The sequence below is a fragment of the Vespa mandarinia genome, chromosome 23, assembly GCF_050613455.1.
Source record: "Vespa mandarinia isolate Hongniang chromosome 23, ASM5061345v1, whole genome shotgun sequence".
Classification (NCBI taxonomy): domain Eukaryota; kingdom Metazoa; phylum Arthropoda; class Insecta; order Hymenoptera; family Vespidae; genus Vespa; species Vespa mandarinia.
The window spans coordinates 965,001-989,400 of record NC_140832.1 but is presented as its reverse complement, the minus strand read 5'-3'; the positions used below and the strand labels follow the sequence as shown (position 1 = coordinate 989,400).

The following is a 24,400-nucleotide window of genomic DNA, read 5'->3' as shown; positions in this document are numbered from 1 at the left end:
CAAATGACCTGAACGACAAGTCAGGCAAGAATGGTTTGGCACGGGACGTGTTAACGAGAAGAAATACTTGTATTTAATTTTTTTTCTTTTTTTTTTTCCTTTTCGTTCTTTCATTTTCTTTTTTCTTTTCTTTTTTGTTTTTTTTGTAGGATAAACGTCAATGAAATCATTTTCAAACGTATCCGTTTATTCACAATTCTACAATGAAAATCGTTTCAGTCATATCATATTTTACTGATCGATCATCTAAATTAACGTAAAACCCTCTTTATTTCTTATTATACACGTTTTATAGATTATTCATCGTTTATTGCGCGCGCGCTCATGTTTGTGTGTTTGTGTGCTTGTATGTGTATGCGTGTGCGTGCATACGTGCGTATATCTTCTATCCTTATTTTATTTAATTTTATTATATTTTATTTTTTTACTTTTTTTTTTATTATAAATTCGACTGTGTGCGACGATTATTATTAAACAATTGTTGATAACAAACATATATATATATATATATACACATATATATATATGCTTGTGTATATGAATTTTCTTAATGAATTAAATACACTTACGAGTTAACACCCTATTGACGTTTCTTCTACGCGCGAGGTTCTTTTGTACACTTTTAAAAAGTTCTTATGCTCTTTTTACTTTTTTCTGCACCATTTATTATTATTATTATTATTATTATTATTATTATTATTATTTTTATCACTTTCTAGTTCTTTTATTTTATTTTATTTTATTTTATTTTACCTTCATTATAATTATATACTCTTTCAGTTTTCAAGGATCTACGGCGATTAGGCCTAAAGAATATGGAGATTACGTAAAAAGTATGGTAAAAAGAAAGAATTTCGCGAAGAGAATGTGATATATTATTCGTTTCGTCTTTTTTACTTTTCTTTTGTTTTTTTTTTCTTTCTTTTCTTTTGCTCATTTTTTTTATTTTTTAAATCGATAATTTTGGAATGTTTTAGAGCCACAGCTCGCTGGAAGACGATTCCTTTTTCCTTTTTCTTTTTTTTTGTTTTTCTTTTTTTTTTCTTTTTTTATGCCCCCCCCCCTCTTTAAAAATCTTTTCTCCCTTTTAGTTTTATAACCGTGGCACGTTTAACTAACTCCGCATCGAGGGATACTTTGTACTTAATCCTTTTTTCTTTTCTTTTTTCCCTAATTTTGGAAACACGTTAAAACTCTGATATTCTTCAATCTTTCTCTCTACATTTATGTTCCCAGATTTATGTTATTATAAAATATTGTAAAATTTGATATGAAAACTCATACTTGGATATGTTTATTATTAAATATCTGTAGAAAACAATTGATAGCACCTGAAAAATTGTGCAACTCCATATTTCTATAAAATCCAATCACGATAATATTAATAGCTCAACCATTATCTAAATAGATATGTACAAAAAAAAAGAAGTTGAGCATTTATTTTAAATTCGTTATGTTACAATACACCTGATGAAATTTATTCTTACATATAGATTCTTGTCAATCAAGAATATATCATTTAATTTCGATTAAACGAATTGATATTATATATTATCAAAAAAGACATCGATCATATCTCCCATTTTACCTCGAATTATTATTATTATAATTAACGAGGCAATTAACGGTAAGTATTTTAATCTTTTTTCTTACCAAACTTTGTTAACAGCCTCCAAATGCTCCTCTGTTATTTCGCGGAATATTTTGACGTGTTAAGGGAAACCGTTGATGAATGCATCCTTCGGGAGGGTGCTGGACTAACAGGAGCGGAAGGAGAAGGGCCAGTTGGCGTTGTAGGTTTAGAACCTCTTCTATTTCGTCTTATTGAGGAATATGGGCTAGTACCTCTGTTAACGTGCTCATGTGCATAAAGTAAAACACCGATATCTCTATTACCAGCTTCCAATGCAATTTTTAGAGCAGAACTACCATCTATATCGACAATCGATGAATCGCATTCTGAATGAGCAAGAAGTATTCGTACTATATCGGTATGTCCATGTTCAGCTGCACACATTAAAGCTGTACTACCGTCTTCGTCCTGAATATTAATAGCGGCTCCTGCGTCTAATAACAATTGTGTCATATCCTTTCTTCCATGAGACACTGCCAACATTAATGCTGTTTGTCCGTGCTAAAAAGAAAGAAAAAAAAAAAATAGAAAAAATACACCATGGATCAAAAATATAAATAAATTGTAAATTGATCGTTCATATTAAAACAATAAAAACGTATGATTACCAATTTGGCTCTAATGTTGACATCGGCAAGCTGAAACAATCTGTTTGCTACTGAAGCATGAGTAGAATTTTTAACTTCTGCCAAAGCAGCTAACATTACAGCGGTATATCCAGCCACATTTGCTTTATTGATATCGCACACTTTGGAATCTAAAAGTATGGAAACTACGTCGAAGTTTCCATGAGAAACTGCATAATGCATAGCAGTGTTACCACTGGAATCAATCATATTTACAATATATTCTAGCAAGGTACTAGAATATTCCTCAAAACAATCCAAATAATCTTCAACGTCCAATGGATTGGCATTGGCCGTACTAGATATTTTAAACCATTCCTGTTGTATTATATTGGTTGCATTTTTAATCTGTGGCGTAACATTTCTACTAGGTGACTTTTTAAAACTATCATTGAGTACTTTCATGGCGGCTTGCATTTCTTTAGAAGGTTCCACTTTCTTTCTTGGATCATCTTGAATAGGCTGAAAGAGAGCTGACTCAGGTAGCTCTTGTTTCTCATCATTTTCAACACCTTTTTCTGGCTGATCCTGAGATATGTCCTCCGACATAGATTTGTCATTTCTTTCCTTCTCCGTTTCCAATTGTCGAAGGCTATTTAAAATACAATAAATATTTTATTAAATATAAAATATAATAAAGATTGTAATAAAGATTTTATATGTATACGTATACACAAGTAATTAAAAATTATTAATTAAATTATTAATATTATATTATTATGAATATGTATGTATAAGAAAGAGAGAGAGAGAGAGGGAGAGAGAGAGAGAGAGAGAGTAAAGGAAAAGAATAAAAAAGAAAAAAAAAAAATACCTATTCTGAACAAAATTACACAATGAAATATTCGTTCCGTTGATCGAGCGATCAGAGTCTTGTCGTTGATGCTGCTGAGGATGCAGCATCGATCCAATTTAAAACTAAAAGGAAACTTTTTACTCGTACGACGTATCAACGACGCAATAAATTAATACGAAATCAAGGATATTAGCGACGAACATGGCTAATATTTTGTAATATATACACAACACGTGACTCGATTAATATTTATATTATATAAATATTAGAATTTAAAGGAGATATTTATTCGATATTACAAAACTTCTTATTCTTTAATTTATTCACTTATTAATTATGAAACACTTTTACAATGGATAAAATAAAGACGCGCGTTTTCACGTTTTTCCACTGACAATGGAATCCCTTCTACCTCTCTCTCTCTCTCTCTCTCTTTCTCGAATGTTATTTCACAAAAACGCCGCTAGGCGGAGTTGATTGTTAAAGTAACATTCGAGAATCGAGATAAGTTTATTCAAGAATCGAAATAAATTTGTTCGAGTATCGATACTAATTCGATAGTTTATAACGAATGTTCCTTCGGTACGTAATTAAAAACGAAACAAACGATTATACAATTATTAAACGATATTTCTTAAAAGTATTAAAAAATTCTTATTTTATTTTCATTTTTTGAAATAAATCATCGAACGTGTCACGGCAATAATTGTGAAGTTTAAACGATTTTTTTATCAATACGTTTCTGTGTGATTTATTTATTTAAATGTACTCGTCGATCCTAATAGAAATGTAATTTCTCATGATTAAATTTCTTTTTCGAAACTCGCGTAATTCGCGTGTCTATAAAAATTCATCTGCATTGCAATCGTGCATAATTTTTTTTTTTAGTTTTTTTTTTTTTTCTATTTTTTCTATGTTCAATTCCTGCAAGTTGTATTCGTCGATTCTAATCGATTCTAATTCAAAAACGGATTGAAAATAATCTGAAATCGCCGCCGAGATACAATTGGTAAATATATTTCTTGTCTCCTTTCTTTTCTTTCTTTTTTCTTTTTCTTTTCTGTTTTTTTTTTTTTTCTTTTTTTTCTGTCAAACGTATTCGCAGTTTATAAAAATTACTGTGAATCCGATGACTGTTGTCAGTAGAATTTGTATTTCGCGTGATTTCTTGTGAAATTTGAAATGATTTCGTGTGAAGAAAAAAAAAAAAAAAAAGAAAGAAAAAAAAAACTAAAGAAAATGAGAAAAAAGAAAAAGAGAAAAAGATAAGAAAGAGAAACCTATTTCAATATTATTACTTTTAATATCCATGCAAAAAGAAATCTTGATAGAAAGTCCTACATAATTAAAAAATCCTTCATATTAATCTTTTGTCTTTCTTTTTAATCTTTTCTTTTCTTTTCTTTTCTTTTCTTTTCTTTTGTTTTTTTTTCTCAAACGAAATCCATTCCAACATCTTTCGACATTATATATAAATATAATGTGTAAAATATAATTATTAAATATATATATATATAAATAATAATAATAATAATAATAATAATAATAATAATAATAATAATAACAACAATAATAATAATGGTACTAACCGATTACTACTATCGTACTGTTCTTTATATATATATATATGTAAATAATAATAATAATAATAATAATAATAACAATAATAATAATAACAATAATAATAATAACAATAATAATAATGGTACTAACAGATTACTACTATTGTACCGTTTCTTTTATATATATATATATATATATATATATATATATATATATATATATATATAATAATAATAGTATTAGGTTGGAAACTATGAAACGGGCATTGAATGAAAATAAATAACTAAACAAAAATGCCCGTTTCATAGTTTCCAACCTAATAATAATAATAATAATAATAATAATAATAATAATAATAATAATAATAACAATGATACTAACCGATTACTGCTATCGTACTGTTCCTTATTATCCGAATCGTAACGAATAATACCGGTGGCCGGTATTTTGGTATAGGTGTCCTGTCTCCTGAATTTCTTATGATCAGAAGTATTAAGAGCTATATGAGATGGCCTTGGTATCCTCGAAACTAAATTGGCATTCTGATGATTCATATTATTCTCAACGTTATTATTGGTTATTTGTTTAGCCAACAATTTGATTGTCTCCTTACAATTATCACAATAATTCGTACCGCATGATATTAATATATGTGGTTTTATCGAATCACCGACCGATACGTCAATAAATTTCTTCTTTATCGGCGACGTACCAAAATCACGTTTCTTCGGTAATAAATCGTCGGTATCTAAAGATTTATTCGCCATTTTGATTATATCATCGGCCATAATGCCGATCGATTTCATCGTCCTGATTTTCCTTTTATTAATATTATCACCATAATTGAACGAATGACTTCTAGAGTTAATCGAATTCAATGAAATATTACGTATCGTAAGTGGATCAGGACCTACTGCTATCGTTCTTGTATCAGGATATATTCTAACTTCTAATCCAACATCCGTTGATCTTGGTTTAGCCATAATGCCAATGTTAGATTTAAATTTAATCAATGACGAGGACAATTCATTAGTCGTTTGTACCCTTTGATCTTTCTTATCAATGATCCTTTTTATTTCCTCGATACATTGTGTACCCCTGTTCGATGTCTTCTTTAATACAGTATTTTTATAAATTCTAAGAGCATCGTCTACTATCACGGTCACATCCTCGTTCGTCAATACATCCTTCATCGTTATATTCGTAATCGTACCGTATGATCTCTTATCGATCTTATTAACGATCACTGGTGCTATATCCTCAACGAGAAAACGTGCACGTTCTAATCTCTTCAATGGACTATCCGTATTCGTACCAAATTCACGAATTTTTCTATATATCTTACTATCGTCGTCTACACTGTTATATGATGAATTAGTTTCAATCTGAAGTGGGTTTATTAATATTTTGTTATATTGTTTATCTATCTTCATTTCTAACGACGTATCATTATCCTCGATCATAGTTCCTTGATTATTACGAGTTATATTACGTTTCAAATAATTATTCATTTGTTCTGTCGAACGTAATCTCGTCGATGTCATTCTTGTACTATTACTCGTGTCATTAAAATCAGGTAATATCTCTTCGATTCGAATTCGACTTCTTTCTAAACACGGTTTTATCGGTGTACTCGTTAACATACCAACGTCACGCGTTCGAATCTATAATTGACAATTATTTTTATTTCTTTTTATTTGTTTACTTATTCATTTTTTGATTTTTTTTCTTTTCTCTCTTTTTTTTCTTTTTTTTTTTTTTTTTTTTTTTTATTAGATCTAAATGAAAGAACGTAAGAGAATTGCATTGAGACCCTTTTGTAAAGTGCAACACGTTCACGTGATATATTTCTACATAATCGTTAAAGATTTTCAATGACTTCTTTTTTGTGAAAAATAAATGACATATGAAAAATCCATTGATTTCTCAAGATAAAATAAATGAAACAAATGAAATTGATGACGATGAAACAGCACAGATATTTGCAATTGTGATGATTGTCGACGTTTGATCATACGAAAGATCATCAACAATTTTCTAGAAAAAAAAAAAAAAAAAGAAGAAAAAAAAAAGAAAAAATAAGAACAGAAAAAAAAAATACAAAAGAAAACACTACGTACAGGCTAAAGATTTTTCTAATTTTTCATTCGGAACTAATAGAAGAGAGAAAAAAAAAAAGAACCAAAACAAAACAAGACGAACTTGATACAACAGAAATACAATGGGAATTACACCTACAGTAATATCCTATAATTAATTGAAATCAATTCTAAGAAATACAAATTGTCTATGATTTTCTCGAAGAAAGGGAGAGAAAAAAGAAATTCTTCGAATGTACATTTCGTAAGATTTCCCGAAGCAGAACGAAATGTATATATATATATATATATAAGAAGTAACTGTTAACTAAAAGTGCAACGATACTCGCAAGCGTTAAAACAACGACATGAAGAACATGATCGATGCACATAATCCTGAAACATCTTTAACAATTTTCTACCATAGAAAAAAAAAAGAAAAAAGAAAAAGACGAAAAAAAGAAAACTCAACGTATCTACAATCAAAAATTTCTAGAAATATTTTTTGTTCCACTAAAGCCAAACGTGAGAACAAATTTTAATAACATACAAGTGCAATTTCTATATTAGTGTGTGGGGGGGGGGGAGGAGGAGAAGGAAGAGAATGGACATACGTCCGCTGAGCGACGTCCTGCGATTAAATAGAAAAGCAATCCTACGAGATTTTTATTATCTACAATTTTTTTTTTTTTTTGCAAGATAGAAGAAGAAGAAAAAAGGAGAAGAGGAAATGAAAGGGGAGAAAAAAAAGGAAAAGAAAAAAAAAAGGAAAAGAAAAAAAAAATAAAAGAAGAAAGAGAAAGAACAAAATTCTCCAAACGAACGTTTGTACAGACATGAAGGATTTCACGAAGCAGAACGAATTGGATGTATAAGAAAATAATTGTTAACGGAAGTGTGGAACGGTAAAAATACCTGCTGGTGCGAAACTCCGACGTCCCGCGTCATGACGGCGCACATCGTTCCGGTATCCCTCGTTGTAGGCGTCGTCGAATTGACGGCACCGTACCACCAACCATAACCATTACGATATTCATTGTTCCTTTTCGGCTCGCGCCAAGAATTTCGTTCTTCCGAGAACGACTGACTACGATATCTCTTTTGAGTTTCAATAATCTCCTCCACTATTCCTTCCGTCGTATCCTCTTCCCTCTCCTTTTCCCTCTCCTTTTTCTCTACCTTCTTCATCTCCTTCACCTCCTTTATCTCCCTCTTCTTTTCCTCCTTGGAATTCTTTTTACTCAGCTCCTCGACTCGTCGCAAAAGATTCCTCTTCTCTTCTTTCAATACCGACAATTGCACCTATTCGCCACCCGTCACACAATTCAAATCAAAAGAAACATTTCATTGAATTGTGTAATTGACTTTAATCAAGTATTACTGTTAACAGTATACGTATATGTATTAGATGGACCGGAAGGTAATGTCGTTTCTACGTATGTCGATATTTGATTGTTAAAAATTGTTAAAAATTTATTACCGACAATTGCACCTGTTCGCCATCCGTCACACAATTCAAATCAAAAGAAACATTTCATTGAATTGTGTAATTGACTTTAATCAAGTATTACTGTTAACAGTATACGTATATGTATTAGATGGACCGGAAGGTAATGTCGTTTCTACGTATGTCGATATTTGATTGTTAAAAATTGTTAAAAATTTATTACCGACAATTGCACCTGTTCGCCATCCGTCACACAATTCAAATCAAAAGAAACATTTCATTGAATTGTGTAATTGACTTTAATCAAGTATTACTGTTAACAGTATACGTATATGTATTAGATGGACCGGAAGGTAATGTCGTTTCTACGTATGTCGATATTTGATTGTTAAAAATTGTTAAAAATTTATTCGTTTGAATTTAATTTAAGAAAGCGACATTACTTTTCGGTATTAATATGATATAATATACATATAATAATAATTTAAATACAATTTCGAATTATATATTTTTTAACGAGAATTTTCAATTTTTCAATTTATCAGAGACAAATTTTGTAAATTATTATAGTCAAAGTATCTTTTGTGATATCACTATTTAAATGTTCAGTTTACTCCATTTTTATTACGAATAATGATTTAATATTTTTAATTATTATTATTACTATAATATATATATATATATATATATATATATATGTATATATATATATATATATATATGTTAAAAGTAATACTAAATTATAGTATAACAATATTAATAGGCATAGATTATTATATAATATGATAAGGTAATTATATTAAATTGAATAATGTTATGCTTGCTTGGACCTTTAACAAAAAGCAAGATATAAATGAAAAAAAAAAAAAAAAAAAAGAAAATGAATAAAAAGATTTATTGGTAAGAGTCTAACTAATCTGAACTCTTTCGAACAAAAAAAAAAAAAAGAAAAAACAAAAAACAAAATATATAAATAAATCATTAGAAGAAATTTAATTAATTTAAATTCGTAAGACCCGAACAGATATCTAATCTTAAAGGAAAAAAAAAAAAAATCACTAGTATAATTCCAAATAATCTGAGGTTAAAGGAAAAAAAAATAAATAAATAAATAAATCATCACCGAGACCTATAATTAATAAATATTAATATAATATTATTATAATGTAACATTGTTACGATATAAAACAAAAGTTATGTCTAAAAAAAAAAAAAGAAAAAAGAAAAAAGAAAAAAGAAAGAAAAGTAAAATTAAATTTTCTATTATTTCGTTTTAATATAATATAACAATAATACGATAATATTATAATAATTGTACCGTAACAATGTATGTATACCATTAAATATATAAATTGTACTAATGTAAGTACATTATTTGAACTTAGGAAATATTAACCTTTCGATCTAACTAACAATAAAGTTTCTAACAGGTGAAAAAAAAAGAAAAAAAAAGGAAAAAAAAAAAGAAAGAAAAGAATGAAATAGAGAAAGAACTATTGCGATATTAATACGTGACTTTTCAATGTTATGACATTAGAAAGGGTTAATGGGTTAAGTCATCCTTATGAAAGGAATCGAAACGTAGTTGTGAAAAATTACCTCTAGCATGGGAATTGCCTTGACCTGTTCCTCCAACTCTCTCATTCTCTCCAAAGATGCTGCCATCTGTTCACGAATGTTCTAATAATATTAACAAACAAACAAAGGAAAACATTATTACGTACATAAATATATATATATATATATATATATATATATATATATATATATATATATATATATACACGTGAACTTTCTATCTTCTTCTCGAGTAAATGCAAATGTCAAATCAAACAGAAAATATTATTTATTTATTTAATTAATTAACATTTATTATACCTGTAATGCACCAGTACTGAGATTTGAATTAATACTTCCGATGCTGGCATCATCGAGATCATTCGTACGCGTTGTTGGTTGCACAACTGGCGTTGTCTTTGTCGTTCCATCTTTAATGAAAAAGTTTCAATTAACATTTATATATTTCATTCATTCGTTCGTTCATTCATTCATTCATTATTAACAGATTATGAATCATTCATTGATTCATTCATTCATAAAGTTTAATTAAATGGAATTAAATTTTATATATTTCTTTTTTTTTCTTTTTTTTTTTTAATGATTAATTTTGAGTTAAAATTGACTCCTTAATTCAATTTAAATTAAAGTACATTCGATTTCTATTTAATAATATTGTCTATTGATATTATATATTAATTTTATTATTAAATTAAAAATTAATTTTTTGATACAAATTATTAGAGTATATATCTCATTTCTTTTAAATGTCAGTGACAGGCTAGAGATAACGCGGGTGGGATCATTGACCTTATTATCATTGATAAAGTAATAATAAAAAATTATTCGGTACAATAAACGCTGAATTTAAAAAATAATTGATCATTCAATAAATATACATTATTTAATAAATTTTTTCTTTGTTCTAACAACAATACTAATAATAATAATAATAATAATAATAATAATAATAATTAATATTTAAATGAGTGCATCTCTTAAAAAAATGAGTTCATCTTTTAAAACCATTGTTATGTATTAAAAATGGCCGAGAGTTTAGAATTTTTTCAATTAAGTTTTTATGTAACGAATTACAGTACGGAATGCGTTTACCATAATCATTATTTTATTTGAATAGAAATAGTTGGAAAAAATCTAAAAATGAGACTACGTACGAATGGATTCGTGGCACGCGATTCGCATCGAACTGCAACGCTTTATCGTATAAGATCTGTATATATATGCATTTATGTACATTTTACATATATATACGTACTTATGTACTTAAATATGTTTAATGTGGAACAATGCACACTTGCTCTCACTGGTGCATACCATTAAGTATATACATATATACATATGTATAAATATGTTATGTACATATGCGGGTACTAAAGCCAGGTAAGCGTAATAAAAGAAATTTTTATATTACCTTTACTAGTCGTAACTGTTAATGTAAAAAGCGCGGGAAAGCGCAACGAAAAATGTTTCAACTTGTAAATTCGTCTTATTAATAATTAATCGAGATATAAATAATAATAACTTGACGTAAGAAATATTTTATTAATATAATAGAGGTAATTTTTTTATTTTTTTACTTTTTTATTTATTTATTTATTTTTTTTTTAAGTTGATTCATAAATAACTGTCCATATTAGTATGGTCTTTATAATAATAATAATAATAATAATAGTAATAGTAATAGTAATAATAATAATAATAATAATAATAATAATAATAATAATAATAATAATAATAATTTGGTATTAAAATTTTTAATTTCTATCAATTTGTATTTACTATAATAAAATAATATTTCATTATTTACGATGACATAAATACCATCTTATATATTATAATGTCATATATTTAATATTATTTAGATCATCCATTTGGCAATACAATATAAATTAATATACTTTATGATGAATCCAATAACAATAAAAAAAAAAAAAAGAAAAAAAGGAAAAAGAATGGTAAAACAAAGCATATTGATAATAGATTATCATATTTATCGGAATGATCAATATCGAACTAATCCATAAACAAGTGTCATTTTATCGTATAAAAAAAAAAAAAAAAAATTTTATTATTAATAAAATTAATTTATAAATCAACTTATAACATTTGATTAAAGAACTTATCTAAACGTTGTTTCGATCAAAAGCAAAGAATCGCGGAGATCTATTGCAATGATCGATGCAAAGATCACGACAAGTTACGATCAATTGCCTATTCAAGTTGTACACTATCCAACCAGAGTAGAGAAAGAAAAGAGAGAGAGAGAGAGAGAGAGAGAGAAAAAACGAGAAGAGAAAGAAAAAAAAGTGAGAGAGAGAGAGAGAGAGAGAGAGATTCGAGGTCGTTCGAGTTCTAGAAGCGAAACGATGCGCCTTCGGATAACACGTTTGACGCAATGATAATGAATTCAACTTGTTTGGACTTAGATAACGGCGTAAGTTAATTGGACTCGCTGTGTTATGCTTGCTTGAACCTTTAACAAAAAGCAAAATATAAAAAAAAAAAAAAAAAAAAAAAAGAAAGAAAGAAAAACTCAGTGGCGAGATTCGAACTAATCTTTCCAAAAAAAGAAAAAAGAAAAAAAAAAAAGTAAAAAGAAAAGAAAATGAATAAAAAGATTTATTGGTAAGAGTCTAACTAATCTGAACTCTTTCGAACAAAAAAAAAAAAAGAAAAACAGACGAAATATATAAATAAATCATTAGAAGGAACTTAATTAATCTAAAATTCGTAAGACCCGAAACGATATCTAATCTTTAAGGGGAAAAAAACAAAAATCACTAGTAGGATTCCAACTAATCTGAGGTTAAAGGAAAAGATAAATAAATAAATCATCGCCGAGACCCATAATTAATTTTAGCCCCGTTAGAAAAAATAAAAAGTAATTACGGGTATTGCTCCGAATGATGCAAGCTTCAATGGAAAAAAAAAAAAAAAAAAAAGAAAAAAAGCAAGATTTTTGTTTACATCACTGACGTAAGATCCTTATTGATTTAAGCTTAAAATAAATACAAAAGTAAATGAATAAAATATCACTGATGGGATCCCGTAATATCTAATGAATTAATCTTCAACAAAAAGAAAAAGAAAGAAAGAAAGAAAGAAAAATATCACTGACAAAACGCTGAAGGATTTTCTTTAAGAAAAAAGAAAGGAAAAAAAAAAAAAAAAAAAAGAAGTAGTAATAATAGCGACACCTCTCGATTTTTTTTTCTCTTTCTTTTTTTTTCTTTTTCGTGGTGAGCAAAGATGTTATGCCGATTATTAATAATCACCGGGAAGAGCAAGAAGCCGATATTCGGTCGACTTATAAATAACTTCGCTCGTTGGACCGTTTCGAACTTAATTTCTTCGCGAAAGCGTACTCGCACGCAGACACACACACACACACACACACATACACACAAACAAATACACGAACAGACACGGATACAGATACACACACAACACATATATATTTTGTACTCGTAAAATGCAAGACACCGTCTGGGTGTACTTTAATAGAGAGAAAACGAACAACACACAGTAATATACATATGATATACAAAAGAAATAAAAACTTACGATATTTTCGTTTAATTTTCAATTTGCAGAATGGTATCCGCTTCATAATAAAATTCTTCATCCCCATTTTTGATTTTTTAATAATCTTTCACACAATCTATCATATATCTCTATCTATCTATCTATCTATCTACACACATATATATATATATATGTATATAATTTTTTTTTCTTTTTAATATTCCTTAATAATTACACTGTTGTTGTTGTTGTTGTTGTTTTTGTTATTTTTTTTTCTTTCCTTACTTTTCACTGCACGACACCATAGATGTCCTTCTGCATGTATGTATATATATATATATATATATATATATATATATATGTATATATATATGTATATAGATTAATAGATTAATAAAGAAATACGTTTAAACGTAGATTTACGATGAATAATCGTTCGTTTTTCCATTTTGATCGAGCATCGATCGATTGTTCGCCGCGGGAACTTTGTTTTAACCACAACGACAGTTTCGGTTTGACTGCCAGACCAAGCCAAAGTCGAAGACTATAGGCCAAGGAAGAGACTCCGGATACGATCGCGAACAGTCGAGCGTGCGCGCGTATGTGAACGTGGAAGAGGAGGAGGAGGAGGAGGAGGAGGAGGAGGAGGAGGGGGTGGAGAAGTTGGGGAGGGGGTGGGGGCTGGAAGATAGGGGCTGGGGGCTGGGGGGTGGCGGCGGTGGCGGCGGGAAAGGTCTCTCTCCTCTTCTGTACTCCTTCCATCGTGATACAACCACCGACTTCTCTTTCTTTATTAATCCAAGTGGTTGGGAGAAAGGGAAAAAAAAAAGAAATATATATATATATATATATATATATATATATATATATATATATATGTTTTCATGGTGTTTCTCTTTCTAACTGTTTACGTGATTAATCCATTCGCTTCATTAATTCATTCATTTTAATCGCACGAAAAAAAAAAAAAGAGAACAACTTTCCCACTCGAAATTTATAATATCGAAGAAATATCTATGTTGCACGTAAATATTGTTCTTCCAGCTTTTTTTTTCTTTTTTTTTTCTTTTTTTTTTTTTAATATATACTCGATATATGATGATAATAATAATAATAAATAATAATAATAATAATAATAATAATAATAATAATAATAATAATAATAATAATAATAATAATAATAATAATAATAGTAATAATAATATAATTTTATGAGATGATAAATTTATTTATTTGTCAGTTTAATTTATATTTATTTGTTTATGGCAACATTGAGATAAATATTAAGATAAATAATTATTTTAAATCTGTAGGTAATTTTTTTTTCCTCAATCTTTCTTTTTTCCGGTCACTCCTTATAATTTGTTCGTAATATTGAAATTGTTTAATCGAAAAAAAAAAAATTTAATTTCTCATTTTTTCCATATTATCGACACAATTATAAAATATTTATCGCGTGATCTAAGCTCTAAAATACTCTTTTTCGATTTCTCTCTCTCTCTCTCTCTTGTTGTTTTTTTTTTTTATTTTTATATTAATTTGTTTTCCTAGTATGTTTGCGATCACTTTTATTCTAATCACTTTCTCTCACAGTTTATCTCACTTCTCTTCGTTATCTTAAGTTAAGTATGATTTGTTTCGCTGATGTTGAACGTGATATTACTCAAGGTTAACCGAATATTTTTTTCTTTTTCTTTTTTTTCTTTTTTCTTTTTTTTTCTTTGCGTCTCCAAAACAAATATTACGTTATCTATCGTCTATCTTTATCGCATAACAATGAGAAAAATAAAAAATAGTGATTTGTAAATATCAATAAATTTAAATCAAATGGCCAGAGATGGATATTAGGATGAAAAGAGGGGGAAAAAAATGCTTTTTTACTTTTTCTTTCTTTTTTTTTTTTTTTTTTTTTTTTTTCAGACGATTCTAAGAAAAAATTTATGTTGGACGTTTCGAATCGACAGGTGTTTCGCGCCATATGTGTGACGAGCGAGAAGGTATTATGGAAACGGTTTGAAACATGCCTGATAAAGTCACGTAACGATCTTTTCCAAATCGGGGATGGTTTAGTTTTCCATTTGGTCTTCATACATTAACCCTTTAAACTCGTATTTTATATTCACCGTTATAAATCCAAATACAATTGGATAACATCATTGATTACTGAAATGAAGTTTTCTTTTTTTTCTTTTTTTTTTTTTCTTCTTTTTTATTTTTTCACTTCATTATCTCGAACTCGAACAATTTTAAGATTGACATTTTACAATAAATTATTATATTATACGTATACATTATACATATAATATCTAATTGTTATAAGCTAATGTGTGAAACAAGCGCTGTATATTTTCTTTTTTTTTTTCTTTTTTTTTCTTTTTTTATAAAAAAAATATACATAAAAAAAACGAGAGAGTTCTTGGCAAACAAACAAACAAACAAACAAACAAACAAACAAACAAATAAATAAATAAATAAATAAATAAATAAATAAATAAATAAATAAATGGAGTATGAGGAATAGAACATTGAGTTCTTGATTAACTTTTGAAACGATCAATTTATATTAATTATTGTATCTCTTATATCGGAAAATTGGATATTGATCGATATTTTGAAGCGCACTTAAATCAATTGGTCACAGAAGGAAGATATATATATATATATATATATATATATATATATATATGTGAGAAATGATGCGATAGATGCGCACAGGTGTTCCCGATGGAAACACCGGCTCTGGAAGCGCGCGTTAGTTGGAACGTACAGGAAACAGGTGGTTCCAGCCACGCACCGACGACTTTCCCGTGGCAAGTTTCTGAACTCAGAGGTCAACATTACCCGCCATTTTTCACGAACTTCCTTAATTCCTTATCCTTTAGTTTCTTCCTTCTGTTTTTTTCGTTTCTTTTTTTTTTCTTTCCTATTAACTCCTTGAAAGGTATAAAAGTAATCTCCAATGGGCAAAAGCGATTATTTCATCGATACCAAATATATCTTGTCACACGGTATTTTATAAATTTATCAAAAGAAAAGAGGATGGACTTACTATTATTTTTCTTTGTTTTTTTTTTCTTTTTTTTTTTTTTTTATTATACGATTTTGAAAATTTATTCAAAAAAACAAAAAAAAAAGGAGCGAACTTATTAGCGAATAGATTCAAATTAAAAAAAAAAAAATAAAAAAGAAAACGATTACTACAGTGAAAATTATTTAGAATTACATTATTAAGATCACTTTCTAATGTGACGCTTAATTTAGTTCTTAGGAAAATATTGAAGAAGAAGAAAAAAAAAAAATCCAATTGAATCAAATCAAATCAAATCAAATCAAAATTGATCATCACAGAACTGGTTATAATAATTATATATATATCCACGTGAAAGAAGATTAATAGATATCAGTGTTAAATAAAAAATTAGAAATATTTATATAATACATTCCTGTTTGAAGTTAATAAAATGACGAATGAATTGATGATTACTTTCACTTTACATTTTCTAATCGTTTATCATATTAAATTTGACAATGTATAATTATGATTTAACTTCCAAAGAATTAATTAAATGTACGAATAATATTTGAATAAAGAGTTTTCAACTTTTATTTCTCAATGTAGCCGAGGTTGTACTTTTGCGAAATCACCGTTAAATCGACGGAAGTTTCACAGCTCTGTTTTAATTGGATGCCTCACGAATATCTAAAAGCGTTCCTTTCCTCGGTGTTACTCCATTGTCCGATGATACGCGATAAGAAAAAAGAAAAGGAGAAGAACTATGTTGAGAGAGATGGAAAAGGGGGGAGGGGGTTGTGGGAGGTAGGGGGGAGGGTTGAAGAGAGAAAGAGAGGGGGGGGGGTGGGGGAAAGTGTGGCTGGGGGAGGAAGAAAAGGAGAACTATGTTGAGAGAGATGGAAAAGGGGGGTTGTGGGAGGGGGGTTGAAGAGAGAGAGGGGGGAAAGAGGGCTGGGGGGAGGAAGAAAGGTGAAGAAAAAAAAAAAGAAAAAAAAGAAAGAGGAAACATTAGAAGGAGCTCTTCGAATTACCTCTCCATCTTCGTGCCAAAGAAGAGGAACTCGGTTTCGCTATGCAACTCCATGAGAAAACTGAGATTGGCGATCCTTTCTTTTAAAACGACAATGCTATCCGAGTGAAGTGAAATTCCCATGAATTTTATTCGAGTACGTTACTTCGAATAACAAATTCCTTAGTACGAGGGATCCGGTTAAAAGGAAAAAAGAAGAAGAAGAAAAAAAAAAAAAAGAAAGAAAGAAAGAAAGAAAGAAAAAGAATTTCTTTATGATTTTGAACCAGAGAAAAAATTTAAATATATATATATATATAACTATTGTTATTTCGTTTTAGAACAAAGAAAATTAATTTCAATTTCAATGAAAATATCTCCCAAGAGTTCTTCTTTTTCTTTTTCTTTTTTGGCTTTTTGTTTTGTTTTGTTTGTTTGTTTGTTTATTTGTTTGTTTGTTTATTTGTTTTTTATATCGTTGATATTTCTTATTCGATGATTATTTTTAACGATATAACCAAAAGATTATTTGGGTTATGAATAGATTTACAATATGGCGCAAACTAGACGGGATTTAGAACGAGGAAATCAAATATGCGTGAAATTATTAAATCTCTCATTCCTCTCTCTTTCTTTCCCTCGATTTTCTCGTCTTTCACCATAAGAATCGATCTACTTTCCTACGTACGACATCCTTCCTCACTCCATTCTAAATAATTTTCTAACATTTTCTCTCTAATATTTCTAAATATATACATATATACATATTACGTACATACATTTAGAAAATCATGATCGCGTGATAATAAATTAAATTAATAATCAAAGAAGAAAAAAGAGAATAAAAAAAATAATATATCTTACCGATCTCAGGACGATCCTCGCGAATTCTCGTAGATCCTCTACCTGACGAACGTTTCAAGGTTGCCTCGAAATCACCTACTACATCACTCAAATCCAAGGTTGTGGTGGTATTGGTAGTAGCAGTAGCAGTAATACTAGTAGTAGTAGTAGCAGTAGTAGTAGTATTAGTCCTGGATTCGTCCCTGTTATCATCCATACGTTGATGATGCCGTTGATGATGGCTCGATCTTGGTATAGTACTCGAACCATCGCAATTGTTTCTCGTCGTAGACGTAGTCGCCAACGTGGCTAACCCCGAAGATTCTCGTGATATTTCTGGCGATTCGGTCTCTATTCCCGCTAGACCTGGACTCACCTAATGTTATAAAGAAAAAAGAAAAAAAAAAAAAGAAGAAGAAGGAGACAGGAAAAAAAAATAGAACGCGCATTAGGACGCGCGACCTGGTTGCGTCGCTCAACTTTAATAGTTCAACTCTCTCTCTCTCTCTCTCTCTTTCAATCTATCTATCTCTTTCTCTATCTATCTCTGAATCTCTTTCTTTATTTTTCTCTGTCTCTCTCTCTCTCTCTCTCTCTCTCTCTCTCTCTCTCGCACACTCGCTTGTCATCTTTTTGTCATCGTTAAATTGTTAGTAGTTCACTCGCCTCTCGCTTATTCATCGTTTATTAATAAATACGTTCTAAATCGCCATTTTGAAATTCTCAAGCTAAATCGTCAGCCAGTAAATTAATTATTACGTCTTTAGAGCTGTGTGCACGCGTAATCACTCTTACATTTATTCTTTATTTTATTTTATTTTATTTTATTTTATTTGTTCTCTCTTTTTTTCTTTTTTTTTTTTTTTTTTTTTTAATCAAACGATCTACTCTCGATCGGTAAAACAGTTTTCGGCAAATCTAAAAGATCGATCGTTTTACACAAATTCTTTTTATAATCGTTAATTCGCTCGCCTGTCGTTTATTCGTCGATAAAATATTCGATAGAATATATCGATAAATATTTTCTTTTTTTTTTTTAAATCGCAATTATAATTTCCAACGCCAAATCGTTATCTAATAGTTATCATTACGTTCTTTTCGTTCGTAATCGTTTTTTATTCTTTTTTTTTTTTTTATATATTCTTATCTTTTAATTTAGTCGATCTACTAGGTCGGTAAAATAGGTATCGAAGGATCGATCGAAATATTTGCTATTTTTTATTTGTCTTTTTAGATTAGATGATCTATTCTCGGTCGATAAAACAGATTTCGAAGGATCTAAGAAATCGATCGATCGATCGACCGATCGATATTTTGAATGGAATTATTTTATTACCAGTCCTAAGAGAACTTCCATCGATTGACATTGTCTTCTGCGTTCACGTTTCTTTCGTCTCTCGATGCTCGATCTATCGCCTGTACTACCAGCTGCAACTGCTTCACAGTAACGTACGAAATCTAGATCGATGTGATAACCGTATGGACAACAGAGACATTTTGAGCCGGAAACATAAGCCTGCGTGCCTGCGACTAAAATTAATAAAAAAGAAACAAACAAAATGATACACGTACATGTCAAATAAAACGATATATTCGCGAAGATAAAAATGATAACGAAGAAGAAAAAAGCAAGAAAAAAAAAAGAAAAAAAAAAGAGAATTTCTTTTACGATCGTCGAAAAAGAATCGAGCGGTAGAGTTTAACATTCAACATGAATTCAATTTTATTTTCTTTCAGTGTCCATTTAATCAATTTAAAAATGATATGTAGTATATGTGTGAAAATTGTACCATTACTTGTATATATTAATTATGTACGAGTGTATTACGGTATAATATATTTGTTACGCTCTAATGTGTGTGTATATATAATAAAAAAATAAATAAATAAATAAATAAAAAAAAAATAAAAACGTAACAAATTTAATATACGAATGGGGAAAGGACGCGTCAAAATGAAATTGAAAATGAAATAAAATATTCAATTTATATACGTATACGTATATATACATATATATATAGATATATATATATAAAAGTATGTAACTTTGTTAAAGAACTTTTTAAGGGGTTAAGTTCGATGTTTACATCAACGGGACGAGTTTCGTCGAGGTTAATGGCCGACGGTCACTGTAAAGCGAAATATGTTGTAACCATTGGCCGACATCCAGATCCACGGTAATAATAATCTGGCAAAGTTCGTTAGCCGGGAGAACACGGGGATCCCGTTTACGTGTCCCTCATGCCTCACTTCTGCCATCATGAAATATATATACATGTATGTATATGTGTACGTAAATACGAAGTGAAATTATCCTAAAAGCGATTCTAAACGCGAATGACATGACATGACAATAAATATAAAAAAAAAATATAAATATATATATATATATATGTATATAAAAATAAGATATATAAGAAATATAAACATAGAATAAATAAGAAATATAAAATATAAGAAAAAAAAAAATATATATATATATATATATACATATACAATTAATAAAATAAACTCACTCACCGTTTCCATTAAAAACGCGGGCCGAGGGGACGATCGTCAATGCCATTTCTCTGCTTTGTTTTATATCTTTTTAACCAGCTCACATTTTTTATCTGTAAGATAAACGAATACAGATAGATAATGGTGTTCTCGGGAAAAAATTTTTTTCGATAGGAACAGAAGAAGAAAAAAAAAAAGAAGAAATATCTCGCGTGATAAAAGAGGAAAGAAAAAAGAAAAAAGAAAAAAAAAAAAAGAAAAAGATTACAAGTTTGTTCTGCCATTGATCAAAACAATAATGACAAAATTATCAATCGTCGTTATTTAATTCTTAACTTTCAAGAGTCATCGTAGAAAGTAACAAAAAAAAAAAAAAAGAAAAAAAAAAAGAAACATTAACAAGTACAATTAAAACTAAGTACTTATTATTGATTAATATTGTTGTAACTGTTGTAACAACAGGAAAAAAAAATCAACGATCATTAAATTAAAAATTAAAAATTAACTTTCTATTATAATAAATTGGAATCATTTAAATACAATTATCATAAGGAATAATTATCCGAAATGAAATATAAAAATTATAAACATATAGAAATGTCATAATTGATAAAACTTTTTCAATGATCAATTTGCGATTTAATTTATGACAATCAAAATTTATAATAATAATTAACTAATTACTATAATAATGAAAGAAAAAATTTTTCAAACAAAAATCCTTATAAATAAACGATATTAAAATCTTTCGATCGTACGAAAACGATCTCGTTTAGCCAAGATAAACGTGAACGCTTTATTCGATTAACGTCTAAAACAAAAAGGACGTCCATTTTCTAGGGATTTCTACCTCTCTCCCTCCTCCTTCTCCTCTTGTGCACTCAAACACAAACACACACATATACACACACACACACACACACACACACACACAGAGAAACGTTTTCCTTCGCCTATGTCTCATCGTTGCTAATTTGGTATCCCGGATTTCTGGTCTGACGACAGTCCCTTCCCTCCTCATCCTTCTTCTCCTCATACCCCCACCCTCATCCCCTATCCCCATTCTTCACGCCAACCCCCATAGCAATGTACAACTTCACCAACGTTGATCTTTAATTGTTCTTCACCGGAGAAAGTAAGTACTTACTTACTTACTCACTCATCTAATACTTCCTTCAAACAAACAAAAAAATTCCTTTCACACACACACACACACACACACACATACATACATACATACATACATACATATATACATATATACATTTCGTATTTTTTGTACGATTTTTATCTTTCGTTTCGTTTCGTTTTTTATTTGCTTTTTTCTTTTTCTTTTTTTTTTTTTCTTTTTCGACATTTTCGAAATCCATTCGATTTTACCAACAAAATATAACCTTGATTCGACTTACAAAATCGATCTATGTGTTTTTCTTATTTACTTCTGTATACACGTCAATGTTTTCTCTCTCTTTTTTTCTCTCTCTTATTTTATCGGAAGATTTAAAAGGTTAAAGTCGATGTATTTTCCCATAGGAAAATTAAAATTCATGTCATGATGTCAATGGAATCGAGTATGTTGTTGGTTTCTTGAATCGTCTAATCCCTTATGTATGTATTAAATTTATGATAGACACGTAAAGGACATTTCCTTTTTTGTTTCAAAATCGATCTATGATAATAATATTTTCAATGTTACCAGTTAACAATAAATAATATTATTATCTATATATAAATAGAAAAATATAATGAAATAATGTAAAACGTAAAATGATCCAACGATTTACATATACGGGTAAGAGGATAATCCATGATTGATCGTATCAATTAGTCAATTATTAATTGAAACCAATTAGAAGATTATGAGAGAAAAATTCTGAGAGTACAAACAGTTCTATTTATCCTATCTAACACAAAATTAATTCGATCGTAGATCATCGCTCCAGTTGAGAGATCATTAATAAAAGAACTTCTTCGCTGTATGTAAAAAAGAAAATATATATATATATCTAGATCAATTTCGCAAAGTCTTTTATAAATTATATCATTTTCACGATCCTTCGTAAAGACATATTTCGATATAAATAATACGAAGAGAGATCATTCATCGTTAGAATAAGAAAATATTTTTAGAATAAAAAGAAAAAAAAAGAAAAAAAGAAAAATTGAGAATATATAAAATAGATCATCGTTTAGAAACTATTTAAATCGATTTTCTTGATCCTTCTTTTAAAACATGCATATTTCGAACGTACCAGAATCAATTTCCATATACATAAGATTTAACTACGTACATATCACGTATGTATGTATATACATATATATATATATGCAAAATGAAATATAGAAGTAAATTTTCTCGCTGAATCGACGTTGTATCGTACATAAATCGTTTAAACGTTAAAGTCTCTAGGTCCTCTCGAAGGGTACACGCTCGAAGGTAATTCTCATAAGTATATATATACGTTTATATATATATATATACTTACTACATACCATATCGTAGGACGTAGGGAGAGATCGTGAATTGCGACGTCGCAATGGAAAGTAAAGTCGACGTACTTGGAAACCATGGCCTAATTTCAGAAAACGAAGCCTCGAACACGCGAGCCCACGCGATTCATATCGTGTCGTATCCTCGAACGAAATGAAGATCGGTCGGTCGCGGTCATTCGAATAAGCAAGATCCTATCAATTCTCTTCTTCTGTTTACATTTTTCTTATATTATACGCACGTACGTAACTACGATTGTAAACAAAGATCGTCTCTACGTGAGTGAACATTATTCCTGTTTATAATGCAAATTTGTCCTCGAAGTTAGTTTGACTTTGATACTTTTAATATCACGTTTTATTTATATAAGAAATTTATAATGTCGATTTATAATTAATTAATATTATGAAATTCAAAGTTATAATTATATAAATTATACCGTATCGGATTGATCTTTATATATATATATATATATATATATGTGCACGCGCGCGTGTGTGTGTGTGTATATATGTGCATTTTATTATAATTAATTTATACGATAGAACTTATTTTTGTAATATATTATACAATTTTATTAGATCATTAATATCATTAATATCGATTATTCAGAATTTTAAATAGTTTTCTTTTTTTTAATTTATTTAAATAAGCAACATCCCATTCGATACTTTTTATCGAAAATCTTGATATTTGTCCAATTATAAAAAAGATACGACGAGTCAGAATCGTAGAAAACATTTTTCTATAATCACTTTTTTTATAATTAACGTTTAAATAATATTATAATTATTACGCTAAAAATATTCATTTATACATAAAAATATTCATTTATAAAGTATATTTAAAATGACGACATAAATTAATGTTCTCGTTTACATAAGATTTGTGAGAGAAGATCATTGTTTTATTCTGATCTGTCTGGCTTCATCATCTCAATGAAAAAAAAGAAAAAAAGAAAAAAAAAGAGAGAAAAAAAAACAAGAAAAGAAAAAACTTATAAAACATCGTACATACGTATTGTTGTCACTATACCCTTTGGCCTAAGATTACAGAGCTCCGACACGTTCGACTCACAATGGCTCGTAAACAATAAGGAAATGACACACACACACACACACACATAACACACACGCACGCACACACACACACACAGAGACGTACACATTGCTAGAGAAATCCTCTCATTGTCAGAGTCATATAATATAACTCGGTTTCATTATTCCACGATAGGAGTCACGCAAAAATTGATCTATAATATATATCTCGAAATACGTTTCAATAAATACGTTCATATTC

The 24,400-nt window shown here is 28.8% G+C and overlaps 1 protein-coding gene across 4 annotated transcripts in view; it reads right to left on the bottom strand.

Annotated features, from left to right (window-relative positions):
• Positions 1 to 287: 287 nt before the first annotated feature.
• The window catches only part of Kank (KN motif and ankyrin repeat domain-containing protein 2 kank), a 35,106-nt gene continuing 10,993 nt past the window's right edge, over positions 288 to 24,400 (bottom strand). For 3 of the 4 annotated variants that reach the window (XM_035872629.2, XM_035872632.2, XM_035872631.2), the window contains exons 2-10: positions 20,632 to 20,723; positions 19,448 to 19,641; positions 18,133 to 18,487; positions 10,022 to 10,131; positions 9,743 to 9,823; positions 7,612 to 7,998; positions 5,000 to 6,282; positions 2,242 to 2,851; positions 288 to 2,134 (exon numbers count right to left, since the gene is read on the bottom strand). In XM_035872629.2, the coding sequence (XP_035728522.1) occupies positions 1,688 to 2,134; positions 2,242 to 2,851; positions 5,000 to 6,282; positions 7,612 to 7,998; positions 9,743 to 9,823; positions 10,022 to 10,131; positions 18,133 to 18,487; positions 19,448 to 19,641; positions 20,632 to 20,677 (3,513 nt within the window). In that variant the 5' untranslated portion in view covers positions 20,678 to 20,723 and the 3' untranslated portion in view covers positions 288 to 1,687. Of the gene's footprint in view, positions 2,135 to 2,241; positions 2,852 to 4,999; positions 6,283 to 7,611; positions 7,999 to 9,742; positions 9,824 to 10,021; positions 10,132 to 13,285; positions 13,547 to 18,132; positions 18,488 to 19,447; positions 19,642 to 20,631; positions 20,724 to 24,400 lie in introns of those variants that run through there. The other variant, XM_035872633.2, reaches the window with a different exon arrangement.